General features: G+C 34.8%; 2 protein-coding genes across 2 annotated transcripts; both read left to right on the top strand.

The window, feature by feature from the left end:
- The first annotated feature begins 1,921 nt into the window (after window positions 1–1,921).
- Window positions 1,922–10,071, top strand: LOC128519919 (mannan-binding lectin serine protease 2-like). Its single transcript, XM_053493884.1, has 8 exons — window positions 1,922–2,134; window positions 2,247–2,427; window positions 3,503–3,625; window positions 4,431–4,559; window positions 4,661–4,732; window positions 4,865–5,073; window positions 7,044–7,246; window positions 8,663–10,071. The coding sequence occupies exons 1-8, from the start codon at window positions 1,922–1,924 to the stop codon at window positions 9,021–9,023; spliced, it is 1,491 nt and encodes a 496-aa protein (XP_053349859.1). The 3' UTR covers window positions 9,024–10,071.
- Window positions 10,072–10,295: 224 nt separating this feature from the next.
- Window positions 10,296–16,054, top strand: LOC128519918 (complement C1s-1 subcomponent-like). Its single transcript, XM_053493883.1, has 11 exons — window positions 10,296–10,384; window positions 11,037–11,250; window positions 11,362–11,542; window positions 11,903–12,043; window positions 13,367–13,482; window positions 13,563–13,641; window positions 13,754–13,885; window positions 14,014–14,094; window positions 14,245–14,447; window positions 14,910–15,127; window positions 15,279–16,054. Exons 1-11 carry the CDS (start codon window positions 10,359–10,361, stop codon window positions 15,622–15,624), a joined length of 1,737 nt encoding a protein of 578 aa, XP_053349858.1. The 5' UTR covers window positions 10,296–10,358; the 3' UTR covers window positions 15,625–16,054.
- Window positions 16,055–16,496: the final 442 nt, after the last annotated feature.

The following is a 16,496-nucleotide window of genomic DNA, read 5'->3' as shown; positions in this document are numbered from 1 at the left end:
TTCAGTTGGATTACCCGAAGTTTGGTTGTAAACATAATCACGGAGTATCTGTCTGTTATTACAGACTGATTTCCCTGATTGCATAATTTTAATTTCTGCTTAGTTTTTTTACTCTTGCTGTATTTTTTGCTGGTTTGAATTTATCCCTGGTACAGTGAGTTAAGTATGTATGGCGCTGCAAACTCCTCTTCAGAGTCACACCAAAAGAAAAGAAGAAGAAAAATATATAAATATATATAATTAAAAACTTTTTGCCTTAAATTTGCTAATGTTATGACATGAAACACTGGATACTAAATTATATTTTAACGTTATGTAAGCTAGGAGCACAGTAAGGCAGCTTAACAAGTGTTACTAGCCTATTCACTACATACATAATATTATACACATACTGTAAAGAGATAACAGCAGCGTACCTTTATCTTTTTTTCTATTCTTATTTTTTTTATTCTCTTTCTATTCACATTATCTTTTGTTCTAAACTGGCGCATGGTTTTGACCTTATCTTATTTATATACAGGGTGGGTGAAAAGTAACTAGGCATTAAAATAGCTAATAAAGTCCATATTTACTAATACAAATTTATTGAACCAAATTGCACCTTAACTTTATTACATAGAAAAATTAAAGCAAATATTTGCTGTCTTTGTCGCTGCGCCTCATGTAACGTCATCCTGGATGGTTTTGTCAATAATATACCTTAGAAAAGTCATGACCTTACCATCTATTTTAACAAACAACTTGAAATAAATCTTGTTCAAATTATTGTATAAATATTATCCTATAAAATATTTTATTTCTTTAAGTTATAAAAAAAAAAAAAAAAAAAAGATATTGACTCCCCCTGCTCTTTTTTTAACTACAAGAAGGTCAGGACAAATATTTTATAATAATTGAACAAAAAAAAAGAAAGTTTTTGCTAATTTTATTCAGAAATGTAAATGCATAAATATAAATTTATTAATAATATACCCCTTTTTCTTGTATTTTAAAAAAAAGGCTGTGGAGTATTATGTGAATAATATGGGATATTATTATATGGGATATATATTTTTGTTTCTACTTCTGCTTCTACAGTTGTTTGTTTTTTCCCAGGTGTGCTATTTACTTTTTTTTTATATACTTTATTACTTGTTATTTACTGCTTCTTTTATCATCCCTGGCTATGTTTGTTGTTTGTTTGTTTGTTTGCGATTGATAGTGTCGCTATTTTATTCTAAATAAATACAGTAGTTCCTGCCAGCCAACCTTTAAAACTCCCGCCTCCTTACTTTCCTCCACAGTTTACAGTTATGACTGCCACCTACAGGACACACTGTACATTACACTCAGCCCTGCTCTGTATGACCTGCCAAGAAGCGCACAAAAGCCATGTAAACACACTTTAATCAATCTTAGTCACATATTAACATGTTATCATTCCTAAACGTAACTACTGGGACATTAAGTTAAAGTCCATCCTGTTTCTACTCAAAAGATTTAAATTTATAAGGATGATGATGTTTTTCAGGTACGTAGATCTTTAAATTTAAATAGAAGCATTACCTTGGTTAGATTATTATTTGTTTATTTATTTTTGCATAATGGATAGCAGTGGTTTAATTGTAATTCTAATGTTGTGACTAGTTAAGTTGTAAGTGCTTTTTATCTATGTTCTAAATTTAATATCTACTTACATTAATATTGAAAATATTATCAACTTACAGAAGTGGTTTGTAGTCCCCATTAAAAATATCGCATGCTAGTTAAACAGATCAGGGATCATCTCAGACATAGGTTCTGCATCCACCATGATCTAGATCAGAATTCAGTGTTTGCTGAAGATGAATGAATGAAAATGTTAAATTGTAGTTTTTTTTTACTGTCTGGTCTAATTGACTAAATCTAGTAATAAATTGTTCTCCTTTTTTACCTTTAACCCATGTTTTACTTTAGTGTGGGTGTGCTGCTGCTGCCACTAGTATGCTCACAACAACATCAGGGCTGGTTAAACTCTCCAGAATATCCACTGGCATATCCCATCAACAGCAAAGAGAATTGGACCCTCTGTGCTTTTCCAGGATTCACTGTATCTCTAACCCTCATTCACCTGGACCTGGAGAACAGTGCAAATTGTGAACGTGATTCTCTCATGGTCAGTTGTTGTGTGTGCCTTAAAAAAGGGCATTTCCATGTCAAGCTGTATTTATCTTTTTCATGTCAATCAACAATAAAATTATTACACCTCATTTTGTTTTATTTTTCAGGTCTTCACTGGCAAAGATCTGATCAAGTCTCTGTGTGGTAATTTGTCCTTTATGGAGATGCAGTCTTCCATCAATCCTCATCTTCACTCTGCTTCGGGAGGTTGTTTATCTACTTACTTTATTACAGATGACTCACTCCCACAGGTTCACACTGGATACAGTGCAATTTATCAAATGAAAGGTACAACATTTCAGCAAGTATTTAGATCCATGATGCAAATAATTGTAATAAATATTCTAGTAGTGTAGTCTACATGCTTTGTGACATGTACAAATTGCTAGATCAGGTCCAGTAATGTACATCAGAATGGCAAAAGAAAAAAATCTAAACAGCTTGAAAGAATGTTCATTATTGGGATGAGGATGGAAGGGAGATCAGTCACAAAAGACTTCTCAACTGGCCAGTGATTCAGTAGGAACTGTGATATTTGTCTGACATACTGTAGGTGTTCATTTGAATAAAGATGACTGGGAAAGACATAGCACATGAGTTCTCATCATTATCATGCTCATTAAACCTGTCTTTAAACCCTCATGTTCTGAGAAAGGGGGTCTAGTACCATTCTGAAAGAGCCCACTCTTATTACTCTTTTTTTTTTTTAAACATTCTTTATGTTTCATACAATATAAAGGCAATTAGCTGATTAATTTGTAATGACTCTTTCTTTAAAGAGACAACAGGACATGAAAGTAATTGTCAGTAATATGTTTCAAAAATCATAACGAAGTACTGTTTTTTCCCTTTTATTTATCGTCAAATTAAAGCTTATATAATTTCCTATAAATAATAAAATTGGTAATTAAATTATAATATTCGCTAATTGCCTTATCGTGGTCAGAGTTGCCGTGGTGCCAAAGCCTATTCTGCAAACACTGTGCAGACTTAGATGGAATGGCAGTCAATTGTAGAGCACCATCCTGCTAAACTCTTAAAAAGGAAAAAATGAGAAGTGTGTATGATGGTGATGCACCAAAAAGCTTTGTTTTTTCTCTTCTACATTGCGTTATTACAACCCAGAGGACATTCACTCTTTAATTTTCCTTTTCAGTATAAAGTTTTAATGACATACAGCAAACCTTGCCAACATATAGGTCAGTTAAGTTCTCTGTGAGTTTAAGTGCCACAGTGGATAAGACATCCAGGTTTTTTGTTTGTTTGTTTGTTTGTTTGTTTGTTTGTTTGTTTGTTTGTTTTGTTTTGTTTTGTTTTGTTTTGTTTTGTTTGTTCTTATGTTGTCCGTATGTTCTTTATATAGATGTTGATGAATGTGCCGGCCAGCGTAATCCATGCAGCCACTTCTGCATCAATTTCATTGGAGGATTCCATTGCAGCTGTCCACCTGGGTATCTTCTTAACCAGGACAACCACACCTGTAATGGTAAAACAACAGCAGGGATTATCAGTTGCCATGAAATATAAACTAATAAATGGCTAATTGATGCTGGTGTGTCAGATTGAAATGTTCAGACAAACTTTAAACAAAAATATAACACCTGTACAGTAAAGTAATTTAAAGAAAAGAAATCCACCCTAAACCAGTTATTTTATTTATTTTTTTTTGTGAAGCTGCTTTGGGACAATGACCATTGTTAAAAGCGCTATATAAATAAAATTGAATTGAATTGAATTGAATTTTTTTCCCTGACACATTTTTACATGGAGAAATGGTTCCTACAACATCTACAGTAGTGTCACCCTCGGCTTGCTCATCAGGGACAATCTAATCACTTTGATTCTTACACATTCACATTTCATACAAACTTCCATAATTTTGATTGTGTAAAGCTGCTTTGCGACAATGACAATTCTTAAATTTGAATTCAGAGAATGAATGAATTGAATTGATTAGCGTGAATTAGCCCTTGCTTCATCTTTAACCTAAAAATCAGTGCAGTAGCACTGTAGTCCTTTAGCCAGTCCAGCTCTTACGCACTTACTGTGTTTAAACTTGCTTGTCATCTCACTTAATGCCATTTAACTTATTGTTACTCAAAACACATTTTAGTGCAGTGTATTTTTTTTGCACTGCATTGTGGAGGTTCGATTTTAGCATTAGTGGTCTCCACTTATTCTATGTTCTTTTTAAGTAAAAAAAAAGAAAAAAAAATTAAAACACACATTAATGGCATTTAAACTCAAATATTATATTCAGTGTTGTCCTTTCTCCTGTTTTCTGTTTCCAGCAATTAATTGTGGTCCTCCTACCCCCTTGCGGAATGCACATGTAAAATTTGTTAAAGGTTCTAGTAATGAATACCTGTCAGTCATTGAGTACCACTGTAATGAACCATTTTACAAGGGAGAACAAAATGGTGAGGAAACTTTGTTTTCTTATATTGTTGAAAAGATTTTGCTTATTTTTCTTAAATTATGTGAGTATGCACACTTATCTGTTTTGAGCATTCCAACACAGGGAACTATACATGTAGTGCTGCTCAAGCATGGAGGAATACTGGCGATAATACAATGCCTTCATGCCATTATGGTACAGTGACGATGACAAAATGCTTTACTTAAACTTACTGAAAGAAAAATTGCATTATGTAATTGTGTGCGTGTGTGTGTGTGTGTGTGTGTGTGTGTCTGTGTGTGTGTGTGCGTGTGTGCATTTGTTTAGTATGTGGTTACCACAAATTGCCGTCTTATTATGGCAGAATATTTGGAGGACAGCCAGCTCCCCCTGGTTCCTTTCCCTGGCAGGTCTACCTTCTTAATAGGGACCATCGAGGAGGAGCGATTATCATTGGAGAAAGGTGGTTAATGACTGCAGCTCATGTGTTGGTGAAGCATGCTACTACAGATCTTGAACAAACAAATAATATTAAGGTACACTATAACATATAGGTTTCAACAATTTTGGGACTACTGACATCTTTAGAAAAAAACATAATACTACAAATAAGTCAAGTTAACTTTTAAAAAGGGCATAGATAAAAAAGAAGTGTGTATAAATTTTTTAAACCCCTCCTTCTCTTTTTGCTGTATTAGAACATTAAATTTAAGCATATTTTCCCACTTATTTTGAAGTTACTCTTTGCAGAAATACAATTTGGTAAAATTATGTGCATGTCCTCAGAATAACCTTAAATATGAAAAAGTAAAGATAAATAAGTATTTATCATGCTTTTAGAAATTTTAATTAGTTCAATAATGAATAATTATTATAAATTATATTTATAATTTATAATTTTCAAGAGCTGATGCCAAAAGTTTTAATATGTAAACAGATATTCTTTGGTTAGCACAAAAACACCATTTAACTGTTTACTTGCACAATAAATGTCTCTGACTTTGATTGGTCTTAAAGATAAAATGGCTGATGAGATCAAATTATCAAGACTAATGAACTGCCTGTGCTGCATTAAAGTTTTGAATTATTTAGGAGTAAAAAAATTGGAAGGTTATTAAAACATTGAAGGTTTGTAGCTTCTTTGGGCCACTGTGAAATCCATTTTAACAAAGTGGGGAAAGATATGGCACTTTTGGAGAAAGGTCTGATGTACAGTACTGTAACTACAGAAAAGCCATTTGGTATAAAGCTATTGCATGATGTTTGGCACAAATAAAATACATCCTAAAATCTTGATAGCATCATTTCTATAGTGAAGCATCATGCTTTAGAGGGTTTTTTTTCCATTTTATTTGTCATCAAATCAGAGTTTATATAAGTTCTTCTAAATAATTAAATTGGTAATTAGATTATAGTTTTGCTCATTGCTTTACCCTGGTCAGAGTTGCAGTGGTACCAGAGCCTATTCTGGGAATGCATTCTGCCAATCATTATCATAAATAATGATATCATCTACAATAAAATTTTTACATTTAGCAGACACCCTTATCCAGAGCAACTTACATTTTTATGTCATTATACATCTGAGCAGTTAAAGGTCTTGCTCAAGGGCCCAACAGAGACAACTTGGTGGTTGGCGGGTTTGAACCTGGGACCTTCTAAACTGTAGTTCAATGGCTTAACCACTGAGCTACCCCTGACACTACATAAATATTCGGCTGCATACAGTAAGTGTCATGGAGATGGAGAATTTGTAGCAGTAGCCGTGAACAAAGCGAACGGAAGTATTACATATTGGTGTAATAGTAAAGTTCCCTTTGTTCAGGGCTCCTGGCACCAGGACCACTAGGCTGTTCCAATGGCTGTGGGACTCCTCAATTATCGAGCAACATGGCAACATGTGCTTCCATGATGAGAGATGGTCTCCACAGGGGACTGGGGTGAATTGTGTCAATTTAATTGGACTTGGCCCTCTCAGGAGCTACCAGGACCAGAGATACAGAAACCTCCGCTTTCTATAGTTTCATAAGATTACTGTGGTAAATTTATAGTAAATTGTGCCTAAAGTGAATTTTTTCACCTAAAAATCTCTGCATGTTTATAAGCTGTGTTTGTAATATCTGCAATTATTTAAGCACAAATTTAAAGGTGTATCCACATTTGAACACATACCACAATGTCTTTTTGTATGTTTGTTTGTTTTGTTTTGTTTTTAGTTCATGAAATCTAAAGGAAGTGTGTACTTAACCCTTTGTCTACAACTGTATCTCCCAACCCCTAAAAATAAACTATTTGGGTTTTTTTGTATGTCAAATAGTTTACACATAAAATTATTTATAATGATGATGTACCCTGACTAACAACAAAAGTGAAGTACATTATTCTGTTCATTCTGTCTATGTAAAGTACTAAAATAACAACCAACAGCACATAAGAAAAAAATTATTAGACATTGGTTTTCATGGTAATCTGTAGCTCGTGTTTTTTTTTTTTTGTTTTTTTGCAGGCATATGCTGGGCATAATAATTTAGAGGAAATGACAAGATTTACCACACTTGATATTTCATCACTGCATGTGCATTCAAACTACACCACAGACTTTAACAATGATATTGCCTTAATTAAACTGAAGTCACCAATCACATTCAGCGCAAATATCGCACCAGTTTGTTTACCACAAAAGCATTCCCAAGGGAAGTTATATCGAGGGTAAGAGCTTTTTATCCATACATACTACCATTTAAAAGTTTCAGCATATTTTATGAACCGCATGCATTATGCAAGTAAATTCTGCCTGTAAAACATCAATGTGCATAAATTATGTGATAGAGTTATGCAGTGGAACCTTGGATTGCATAATTCTTTTTCGTATATTAAAGAGAAATTCCCCCATAAGAAATAATTATAAAAAACTCAGACGACTTGTTCCGCAACCCAAAAATGTTCATTTAAAAATAGTAAATAAAAAATATAAAGTAAAAATAAAACAAATAAATTTGCACTTCATATTTAAAAAGATCCGTGGCTGTAGCGACAGTCACACACACACACACACACTAGCTTGCAGACAAGGTGGTGAACAGTGGCTGCTGTGTTGGATAACTTTTACACACACACACACACACACACACACACACACACACACACACACACACACACACACACTAGTTTACCAAATAGTAACTCACCCTCACAAGCACGTGGCTGAGTCTCTATTCGGTAAACTGGTGTGTGTGTGTGTGTGTGTGTGTGTGTGTGTGTGTGTGTGTGTGTGTGAAAGTCATCCCCTACAAACACTAAATAAAAGATGTTTTACGCACGCACCAGTGGTCACAGTGTTATAGTTAACAGTCCAAAAGACATGGAACATGGAAAAGGGAATGAAAAACATGGAAAAGGGAATTTAAAAATTCCTATCAGTCATTGCGTCTCACAGAAGCAAAAATCTCACAAGATTTTCATTCCCTTCATTTCTTCCGGTGAAGTGAACACCTGTTGTTCACTCGTTCCCTACACCGTTCGCCGTTCCCTTTTAACTTAACATTTTCGCTCACTGCGGTTTGGCCACTTAACATGGCTGAACACTACAGTATGTGTAGTATACTTTGCAGGGTACTCTAGACCGTTTGGAACGCACCTCGAGTATGGTAGATAATTACCCATAATTTCTCAGACCCACAATTGGCTCAGTTGTGATCATGTATGCATCCCACACGTATCAAAACAAGAAGTGCATGCGTGCCACATGATACTCGATGATACTTGGTATTCGTATATCAAGAATTTATTTTAAAAAGTTTCGTCTTGTGGAACGCTTGCAGACTGGGTTACTCTCAATCCAATGTTTCACTGTACTGTATATTTGTAAAGAAGTATGTGAGCAAATTATTTTACACACGTAAAATAATTGTAAAGTTGTAGGTTGTAATCTTAATAGACTGAGATATCATGAAGATTAGTACTGTCTAATATTTACAATCTAGTACCAGTGCTGGTGTAGTATATGGTCAGTATGGGCTCAGTTCATAATAGGCTGGGATAAATAGCTTTAATAAATAAAGGAGACTTTGAATAAATAGACTAAAATGCATCCAAAATACAGTAACATCTTTCTCTACACTCTAGGTGGGTGTCTGGTTATGGGATAACCGAAGACTTTATCATTCCCAATGAACTAATGTATGTCCACATTTCTTCAGTGGATCAAACAATATGTAGAGATTCATTTGAAAAAAAAAAAAATGCTTTCACCACATTTCCCACTGTTACGGATAACATGTTTTGTGCTGGAGTTATGGGAGGCGGAAAAGATGCATGCAATGGTGATAATGGGTCAGCCTTTGTTGTATCTGAAAATGGTGTACACTGGGTAAAAGGTATTGTTAGCTGGGGTATGGAATCATGTGCCCAAAATGGCACATATGGAGTGTATACCAAAGTATCACGGTATCTTGACTGGATAAACAAGACAATGAGTGAAAACTAGTAATGCTTTTCATCGAGCATTTGTTTTGCCTTACATTCATATTAAATTCTGATTGTGACTCACTTACACAAGCAAGCGTACGCACACACACACACACACACACCGGTTTACCGACAGAGACTCTTACTCACAAGCGCGCACGCACACACACACACACACACACACACATGCACACACATACAAACACAAAATAAAAAATGCTTTACACGCGCACACGTTGTCACAGTGTTTTAGTAAACAGTATATGAGTGCACAGATGAGCGACTACACGAGTGACGCATGCACACTGAGCCCGCTTATGGGAGACGATTACCCACAATACTACTCGTATTTCAAGAACTCGCTCGTTTACCGAGTCTAAAGTCTTATCTTGCTCATCTTGCAAAACACTCACAGACAAAGGCACTCACAATTCAAGGTTTGACTGTAATTTGAATCTTATAGAATATTAATGTCACTATAACTTTATTTGTAGTAATGAGACATTATTGAAAACATTTGTAACATTCAAATGTTTTACTGCGGGTAAGAGTCTCATCACTGTACTCTGCTTAAAGTACTGGTTTGATTTGAATGCCCCTTGTATGTAACAAGATCCACTAGTGTCTCTTGTTACATACAAGAGTGTATGTGTGTAAAAGTGTTTAATAACAATTTATTACTGTTTGCTTCCATTTTATTCTTCTGGTACTTAGTTTTACATAATTTGGGTCTAACTTACTCTCATCAAACTTAAAAAAAGGGACAATATTTAAAAAAAAAAAACATTCATTATGAGTAACACATCAATTACTCAGGTCAATATTAGTGCTGCAAACATTTATATCAAACACCTTTTGTTCATTTGCTTTTCTTTTTGTATTATACAGTAAAAAGTAACATTAAAGCCCAATCCCAATTCTATTTTCTACCCCTTAATTTCAATGCATGAAATATTTTACAGTACAGAATACACCTTGGTGCCTGGCCATCAGAAGTCCAGAATTCTCTTTGTATTTGTTTCTTTTGCTAATTCCATGCCAAAAAATTTCAACATTTATTATGTTAAAAAAAGACAATAAACTCTTCTTGTGGATTGCAAACATGTCCAGGCTCTTCTGTTATTTCTTTCCAAAGTGTTGCATCTGGAGCTCTTTAAATCTTGCTCATGTGAATGTGAATATTGTGTGAATCAACCCATCCCTATGCTAATCTGATTTTAAACATTAATCCTACTACTGGAATTTGTCCTTTTTCGAGTCTTCTGTTTATTTATCTAAACCAATCTCTTGGCCTGTGTTCATAGTGCTTTTGAGCTCTTATTCACTCTTTTAGCTTACTTTAAACATTGTATTAATGGACTTGAATTTTTATCTTATATGGTGAGTATGATAGAATGTTTTTTGTTTATACTGTTTGTAATAAATCAAGGTTTAAGAGTATCTTTAGAGTAACAACCAGTGTTTTACAGATAGTATTGGTGTAATATGTTTACAGATATTAAGTCAGTCAGTTTTTTTTCCCTCTACTAAATGGACAGATATAAAAATTAATTAGTTTACAACCACTACCCTGTTATGATTTTAAGTACTTTATTTATTGTTGTTTTTTCATCTACATAAAAACAAGATATCGGTACAGTATGAATTCTTTTCTACAGGCTCATTGTTGCTAGAAGTAGACAAATAAAAAATGTTGATCTTGTTATTTTTATAGGTTTATATATATTTATATATAAATGAATATGCATTATGTAACTTTAGGTACATTTAATTGTATCAAATTGTATTTTTGTTACTTTTGCTGCAAATGTCTCACACTGGCATTGATTCAATTGGCTTTGAGACAGCCAATAAAATTGAGACAGCTGATAACTGACCAGAACTTATTCGACAATTTCAGTAGTGACCAAGTTCTGTTTTTTACTTCACTATTGTTGAAGCACTATTATAAAATTTTAACCACTGAGCTACCGCGACCTCCTTGAATGAATTAATACATGAGCTTACTTTTTCTTTCGAATTTTCTTGCCAGGATTTTTTCAATCTTCATAAATGTTCAGAATTGCAGTTTTGTGTTCACATCAGTGATGTATGGTGAGCTACAGTCTCCTAATTACCCTGAACATTATTCAGCTCCCCTTGACAAACACTGGGATGTGAAGGTGCCTCTCGGCTATCACATTCAGCTCAATTTTAATTATCTAAACATCAAACCATCACAACACTGCAGGAACGATTCTCTTACGGTAAATTTGATATATACTTTCTATTATGATTCTTTATATTTTTTAACTATTTGAGTAGATTAGTGAAATATTTCGGGAATGATGTAGACTTATGTATCTGAAATCCTACAGATATCCTATAACGAGAAGGTAATGAAGTTCTGTGGTGAGGAGGTTTCAGAGAAGCACAGTCATCCAGGATACAGTCCTCTTCTTATACCTGCTAATGAAGTAAACCTCTCACTTCTTACTAATGGAGTGAACCAAGGGCCTACCCTGCCTGTGGGCTTTTCTGCATTTTACCAGGCTACAGGTGACAAAAAAACATTTTAGATTTTGCAATAGGAATTTATTTATACTGATAAAACTGAGACTAAGCAAGTGTGACAACTTTTAACAAAAGAAAAACTTTTTTTAATGTACCCAGATAATGCCATCAATTCTATATTGCGAATATACAGTAATGGACACATCATATTCTAAACATTTTCTTCTTTAAAAGTGTTTTTTGTTGACTTTATAGCATTATTTTGTTAATAACACTAATTAAATAAGTTGTAGGAATACTTCCAGTAAATTCTATAATTGTAATATGACTAAGCACAAACTATCTTATGTATGTGGCTTCTGCTATATATAATTTATTTAAGATGGCAGGGTTGTGTTCATACAGATGTAGATGAGTGTTCCCCTCTGAGTCAAGAAGCTGATACAAAACATCCCTGCACTCAGATCTGCCTCAACACCATGGGCTCCTACCTTTGTGCTTGTCATTATGGCTTCAAGCTGGCGGCTGATCGGCGTACATGTGTTCGTGAGTTTTACACTAAACAAGATCATAAAATAAGTAGAGCTTATACTGATTAACCACAACTTTAAAACCACCAGGTAAGTGAATAGCTCTGATTATCTTATTACACTTGCGCATGTCAAGAGCTGTGATAACCTGTATTAGGAAGCAATAAAACATTCAGTTCTCTAAGTTGTTGGAAAAATTGGCAAGAGTAAGGATGTAAGAAGCTCTGATTAGGGTGAACTAGCAGATCATAAGTGCCCACGACTCACTGATGTATCTGTGGAGCAACGGCTAGCCTAACTGGTCCGATCCTTTAAAAAGCTTACTGTTTCTGGATGGTGGCTGTGATAGAAATGTTTTAGAAGACACCCTCTGTCCATGGGCCATGGAACAATGCAAGAATGTGGCCTGGTATGATGAATTATACGTTCTTCTGCATGATATGGATGGTCTGGAATATGTATGTCTCTTTCCTGGGGAGAAATCAGCAACCAGGATGCACACCTCACAAAGTTTCATCTGACTAAGCATCTGTGGGAAGCGTCAGACAAACAAATCCATTCCAGACAACTTACAACATTCGCTCTGTTGCTAATACAGTATCTTGGTGCTCGATACCACAGCAAATCTTCAAAGGTCTTGTGGAGCCCATGCAATGTGTCAGAGCTGTTTTGGTGGCACATGGGGGAAATATAATTGAGTGAGATGCTGGTTTTAACACTGTTTCTAGTAAAACAATGTTTTCACTGGTGTGACTGACCAAAATAAATGATTTAAAATCATACATAAAGACAAAAGGCTGAATGCTACACTAAATTTGAAAATGCTATTTTAAATATAATACACTGATTAATTAATGTGATTAAATAAAATTCCTTGTGCTTGAGAAATCAAAATATTTGATTCCGCCTAATAATATCTATTATTTAATTTATTAGAATAAAAATCTTTGTGCATATAAACGGGACAAAAGGTGAACAACCTATTACAGTTAATGTAGTCTATGAGTCTAATGTTCATGGGTCAAATGTTAGCTTTTGGTTCTAAGTCTGTTTGTAAAAATGGAAGTACAGTGGAAAGGCATGATAAACACGATTAACATGGACTTATGAAAATCCTTTACAATAGTCTTTTGCAGGGATTTTGAATATGGTTGTATGTTTACTGGCCCAAAACACTATCCTATCTTGCTTTATAAAGTGTGCTTTTGTTTCTTACCCAAGCTATATTTGGTTCACTGGGTTTATATACTCCAGAAAACTATTAACTATTTTTTTTACATTGATTTTACATCTCATTACATTGATTTTTTTTTTTTTATTGTTTTGTGCTGTTCCGCAGGGGTACAATGTGAGCCTCCAAAAAGCATATATGCGAGGATTAGTCCAGTGCTTCCCATATACTACTATGGAAATGTGGTCACTGCTGAATGTGACATAGGCTACACAATCATTATTGTAAGGACACATAAAGAAGCTTCTGCTACGTGATGGATTGCATTTTACGTGAACAATTACACATTTGATAATTTTTTCAGAAAGAAGTAGAGTTTAGTAATTACACACTTACCTGTCAGAGTAATGGCCAATGGAGTTTAGCTCATCTTCAGTGCCAAAGTAAGTCTAACTTTTTACTTTATGTTTGAATATATTCCATTTTTCTACACAGGAAGTCATATTAAGAATTGTGGTTTAGTTGTAAACAAATTACTGTTTTTTCCAATTATAGTTATACATTGTAAAAATCCACCACCCTTACTTAATGGAAAAGTGCTATTCATCTCTGGGGCTCATAATCAATATCAATCTGTTATCAAGCTGCAGTGTAACAGGCCATACACTTTTCCTGCCGCATACAATTGTAAGTTGTGTGGTTTATTTCTGAGTTGAATTTATTAAAACTGGTAACTGTCTTCTAATAAAGTTGTTTTTTTATAGAAAGAGATGGGCATCTGTTAAACTACATTTATTTAATATTGTTTCCTCTAGTAACCTACACCTGTGATGCAGATAAGGAATGGAAAGATGACCAAAAAAATCTCAAACCTGTGGATCCAAAATGTCTTCCAGGTAAGCACTATTGTATAATTACAAACCACAAAAATATCATTCAAATTCAGTATGTGCTCTATATATTTGTGAAAAAAAATTATATGTATTTTATGGAGAGATTTCTTGTAAACACTCTCATTATTTGTGTGAACTGCATAATTATATCAGAGTGTGGACGCCCGCTGGTTGGCCTTGCACGTCATAAGAGGGTGTTAGGAGGCCATCTTGCTCCACAAAGAGCCTTCCCCTGGCATTCCTTTATAGAGAATTTACACAGAGGAGGTGGAGTTGTCATAGCAGAGAAATGGATCTTGACGGCCGCAAATGTTGTAATGAACAAAAACCAGGTTGTTGACCCCAAACAAACGAAAGTAAGTAAAATTACATAAAAACCTATTTTGTATTGTAGATATTTTTTGCTTTACATGGCCTTGCGAAAACTGCTGCATATGACATCATATGAGGAATATGTAAAACACTGTTGCATTAAACATATGGTTCTAGCAATGCACTGTATATAATTCAGTCCAGTAAAACATTTGCCCCAACAACGTGAGACACATGAGGTGTGCCACTGTGCCACCCTGCTGCAGAGGCTTACACGTTTGTAAAAAAAAAAAAAAAAAAAAAAATTGATTAAAATAGTGTTAACCTATTGTGAATCTTAACCTCTTATGTCTAATGTAGATTGCCATTGCAAATGAAGATGCATTATTAATTCATTGATGCATTATCTTAATACTGTAAGATAAGTTTACAGTTTTCTCAGTTATCAACGATTAGCAGCAAACACTTTGACTGTGAGTTTTTTTCTTCTGTTTTTCTTCTTTTAGGTCTATGTTGGAGTCAGTGATATAGTAAAACGATCTAAATTCTCACCACTTAAAATCAAGTCTTTACACATCCACCCCTTGTATAATAACTCAGATGGTATCCACTATGACCATGACATCGCACTAATAAAGCTGGAGAAGCCCATTCTGTACAATGGTGAAGTTATGCCATTGTGTTTGCCTCCACAAGATGCTGAATTCACACCTGGTCTTAATGGGTAAAAGTGTTACTTGGAGCACCACACACACATATAGGCCTAATCCTAGTTTCTCATCAAATAAGCCCTAAGGAACTAAGACCACTTAATTATGTATTGTATGGTTTGATCAGCAGTGTATTGTACTTATTGTGCCAATTCCTTCCTCCAGATGGGTCTCTGGATTTGGTCAGACAGCAAGAATGAAATCATCCAGGTTTCTAAGGTATACCTCCCTCCCTCTTGTGGACAAAAAGACATGCCAAGGATTTGTTGATAATTTAACGATTCCAGTAGCCCTGACAGACAACATGTTTTGTGCCGGTGTACCTGAAGGTGGAAAAGATGCCTGTAATGGAGATGGCGGTGGGGCATTCGTTTTAAGAAAGAATGGTGTTTTCTGGGCCACAGGCATTGTTAGTTGGGGCTATGGCTGTGGCAAACCAGGGACATATGGAGTGTACACTCAGGTGTCACAATATATAGACTGGATAAACAAGACAATGAGTGAAAATTAAAAGCAGTATATTGCACCTCCAGGGTCCAGATTAGATGCTGGGCCAGGCTCGATTCCCCCCTTTGTGTTCATGGAGTTTGCATGTTCTCCCCGTGCTTGGTGGGTTTTCTCGGGGTACTCCGGTTTCCTCCCACAGTACAAAGATATGCAGGTTAGGCTAATTGGCTTCTCAAATTGCCTGTAGTGTGTGAATAGGTGTGTGAGTGTGTGTATGTGTGTGTGTCCTGCGATGGATTGGCACCCTGTCCAGGGTGTACCCTGCCTCATGCCCTAAGCCTCCTGGGATAGGCACCCCCCGCGACCCTGAATACAGGATAAAGCAGTATAGAAGATGAGTGAGTGACTTAAATCTTTGGGTTAATTCTGCAAATTTGTGAAGCATTCACTTATTACTCTTAATAATAACTTCAATAAAATGTATGTTCCCACCAGCAAGTGTTATTTGTGAAGTTGTTTATTACACTTGAATTGAAAAAAAAACGAGCAATCAGAACATAGCTCAACTGAAATTGCAACAGTCATGTTTGCATTCTAAGATCTACATTTGTATTTGTAATTTACTGTATGCAAAGTAAGCATTACATATTTAATTCATGTCCAGTATTCAATGCATTATTATAGTGTGGCAGTAATGTTTGTTTGGGTAATGTACAGTAGTCATATACATGTCCATTTAAAGAAATAAGGCAACAAATTTTACACAACAATTATGGATATGAAAAATCTTTATGTAAATAAAATAAACAAAAATAAAATAAAAATGAAAGCACTTTACATAAGTAAGATGTTAGATCTCTGGTCCAAATGCTAATGATCACAGTGTCTGTATTAACTAACCCAATGCTACAAACAAACACATTATATTTGAAAAGG

Source organism: Clarias gariepinus, chromosome 4 (genome assembly GCF_024256425.1).
Source record: "Clarias gariepinus isolate MV-2021 ecotype Netherlands chromosome 4, CGAR_prim_01v2, whole genome shotgun sequence".
In the NCBI taxonomy this organism is placed as follows: domain Eukaryota; kingdom Metazoa; phylum Chordata; class Actinopteri; order Siluriformes; family Clariidae; genus Clarias; species Clarias gariepinus.
Note: the sequence above shows the minus strand (reverse complement) of the source record. Positions and strands in the feature narration are given on the sequence as shown.

Coding starts and splice junctions, on each gene's coding strand:
- LOC128519919 (XM_053493884.1), top strand. CDS start 1,922: ATGTTTTACTTTAGTGTGGGTGTGCTGCTGCTGCCACTAGTATGCTCA. Junction 2,428..3,502: donor TGCAATTTATCAAATGAAAG/GTACAACATTTC, acceptor TTCTTTATATAG/ATGTTGATGAATGTGCCGGC. Junction 5,074..7,043: donor AACAAACAAATAATATTAAG/GTACACTATAAC, acceptor GTTTTTTTGCAG/GCATATGCTGGGCATAATAA.
- LOC128519918 (XM_053493883.1), top strand. CDS start 10,359: ATGGACTTGAATTTTTATCTTATATG. Junction 11,251..11,361: donor GCAGGAACGATTCTCTTACG/GTAAATTTGATA, acceptor GAAATCCTACAG/ATATCCTATAACGAGAAGGT. Junction 13,642..13,753: donor AGCTCATCTTCAGTGCCAAA/GTAAGTCTAACT, acceptor TTCCAATTATAG/TTATACATTGTAAAAATCCA.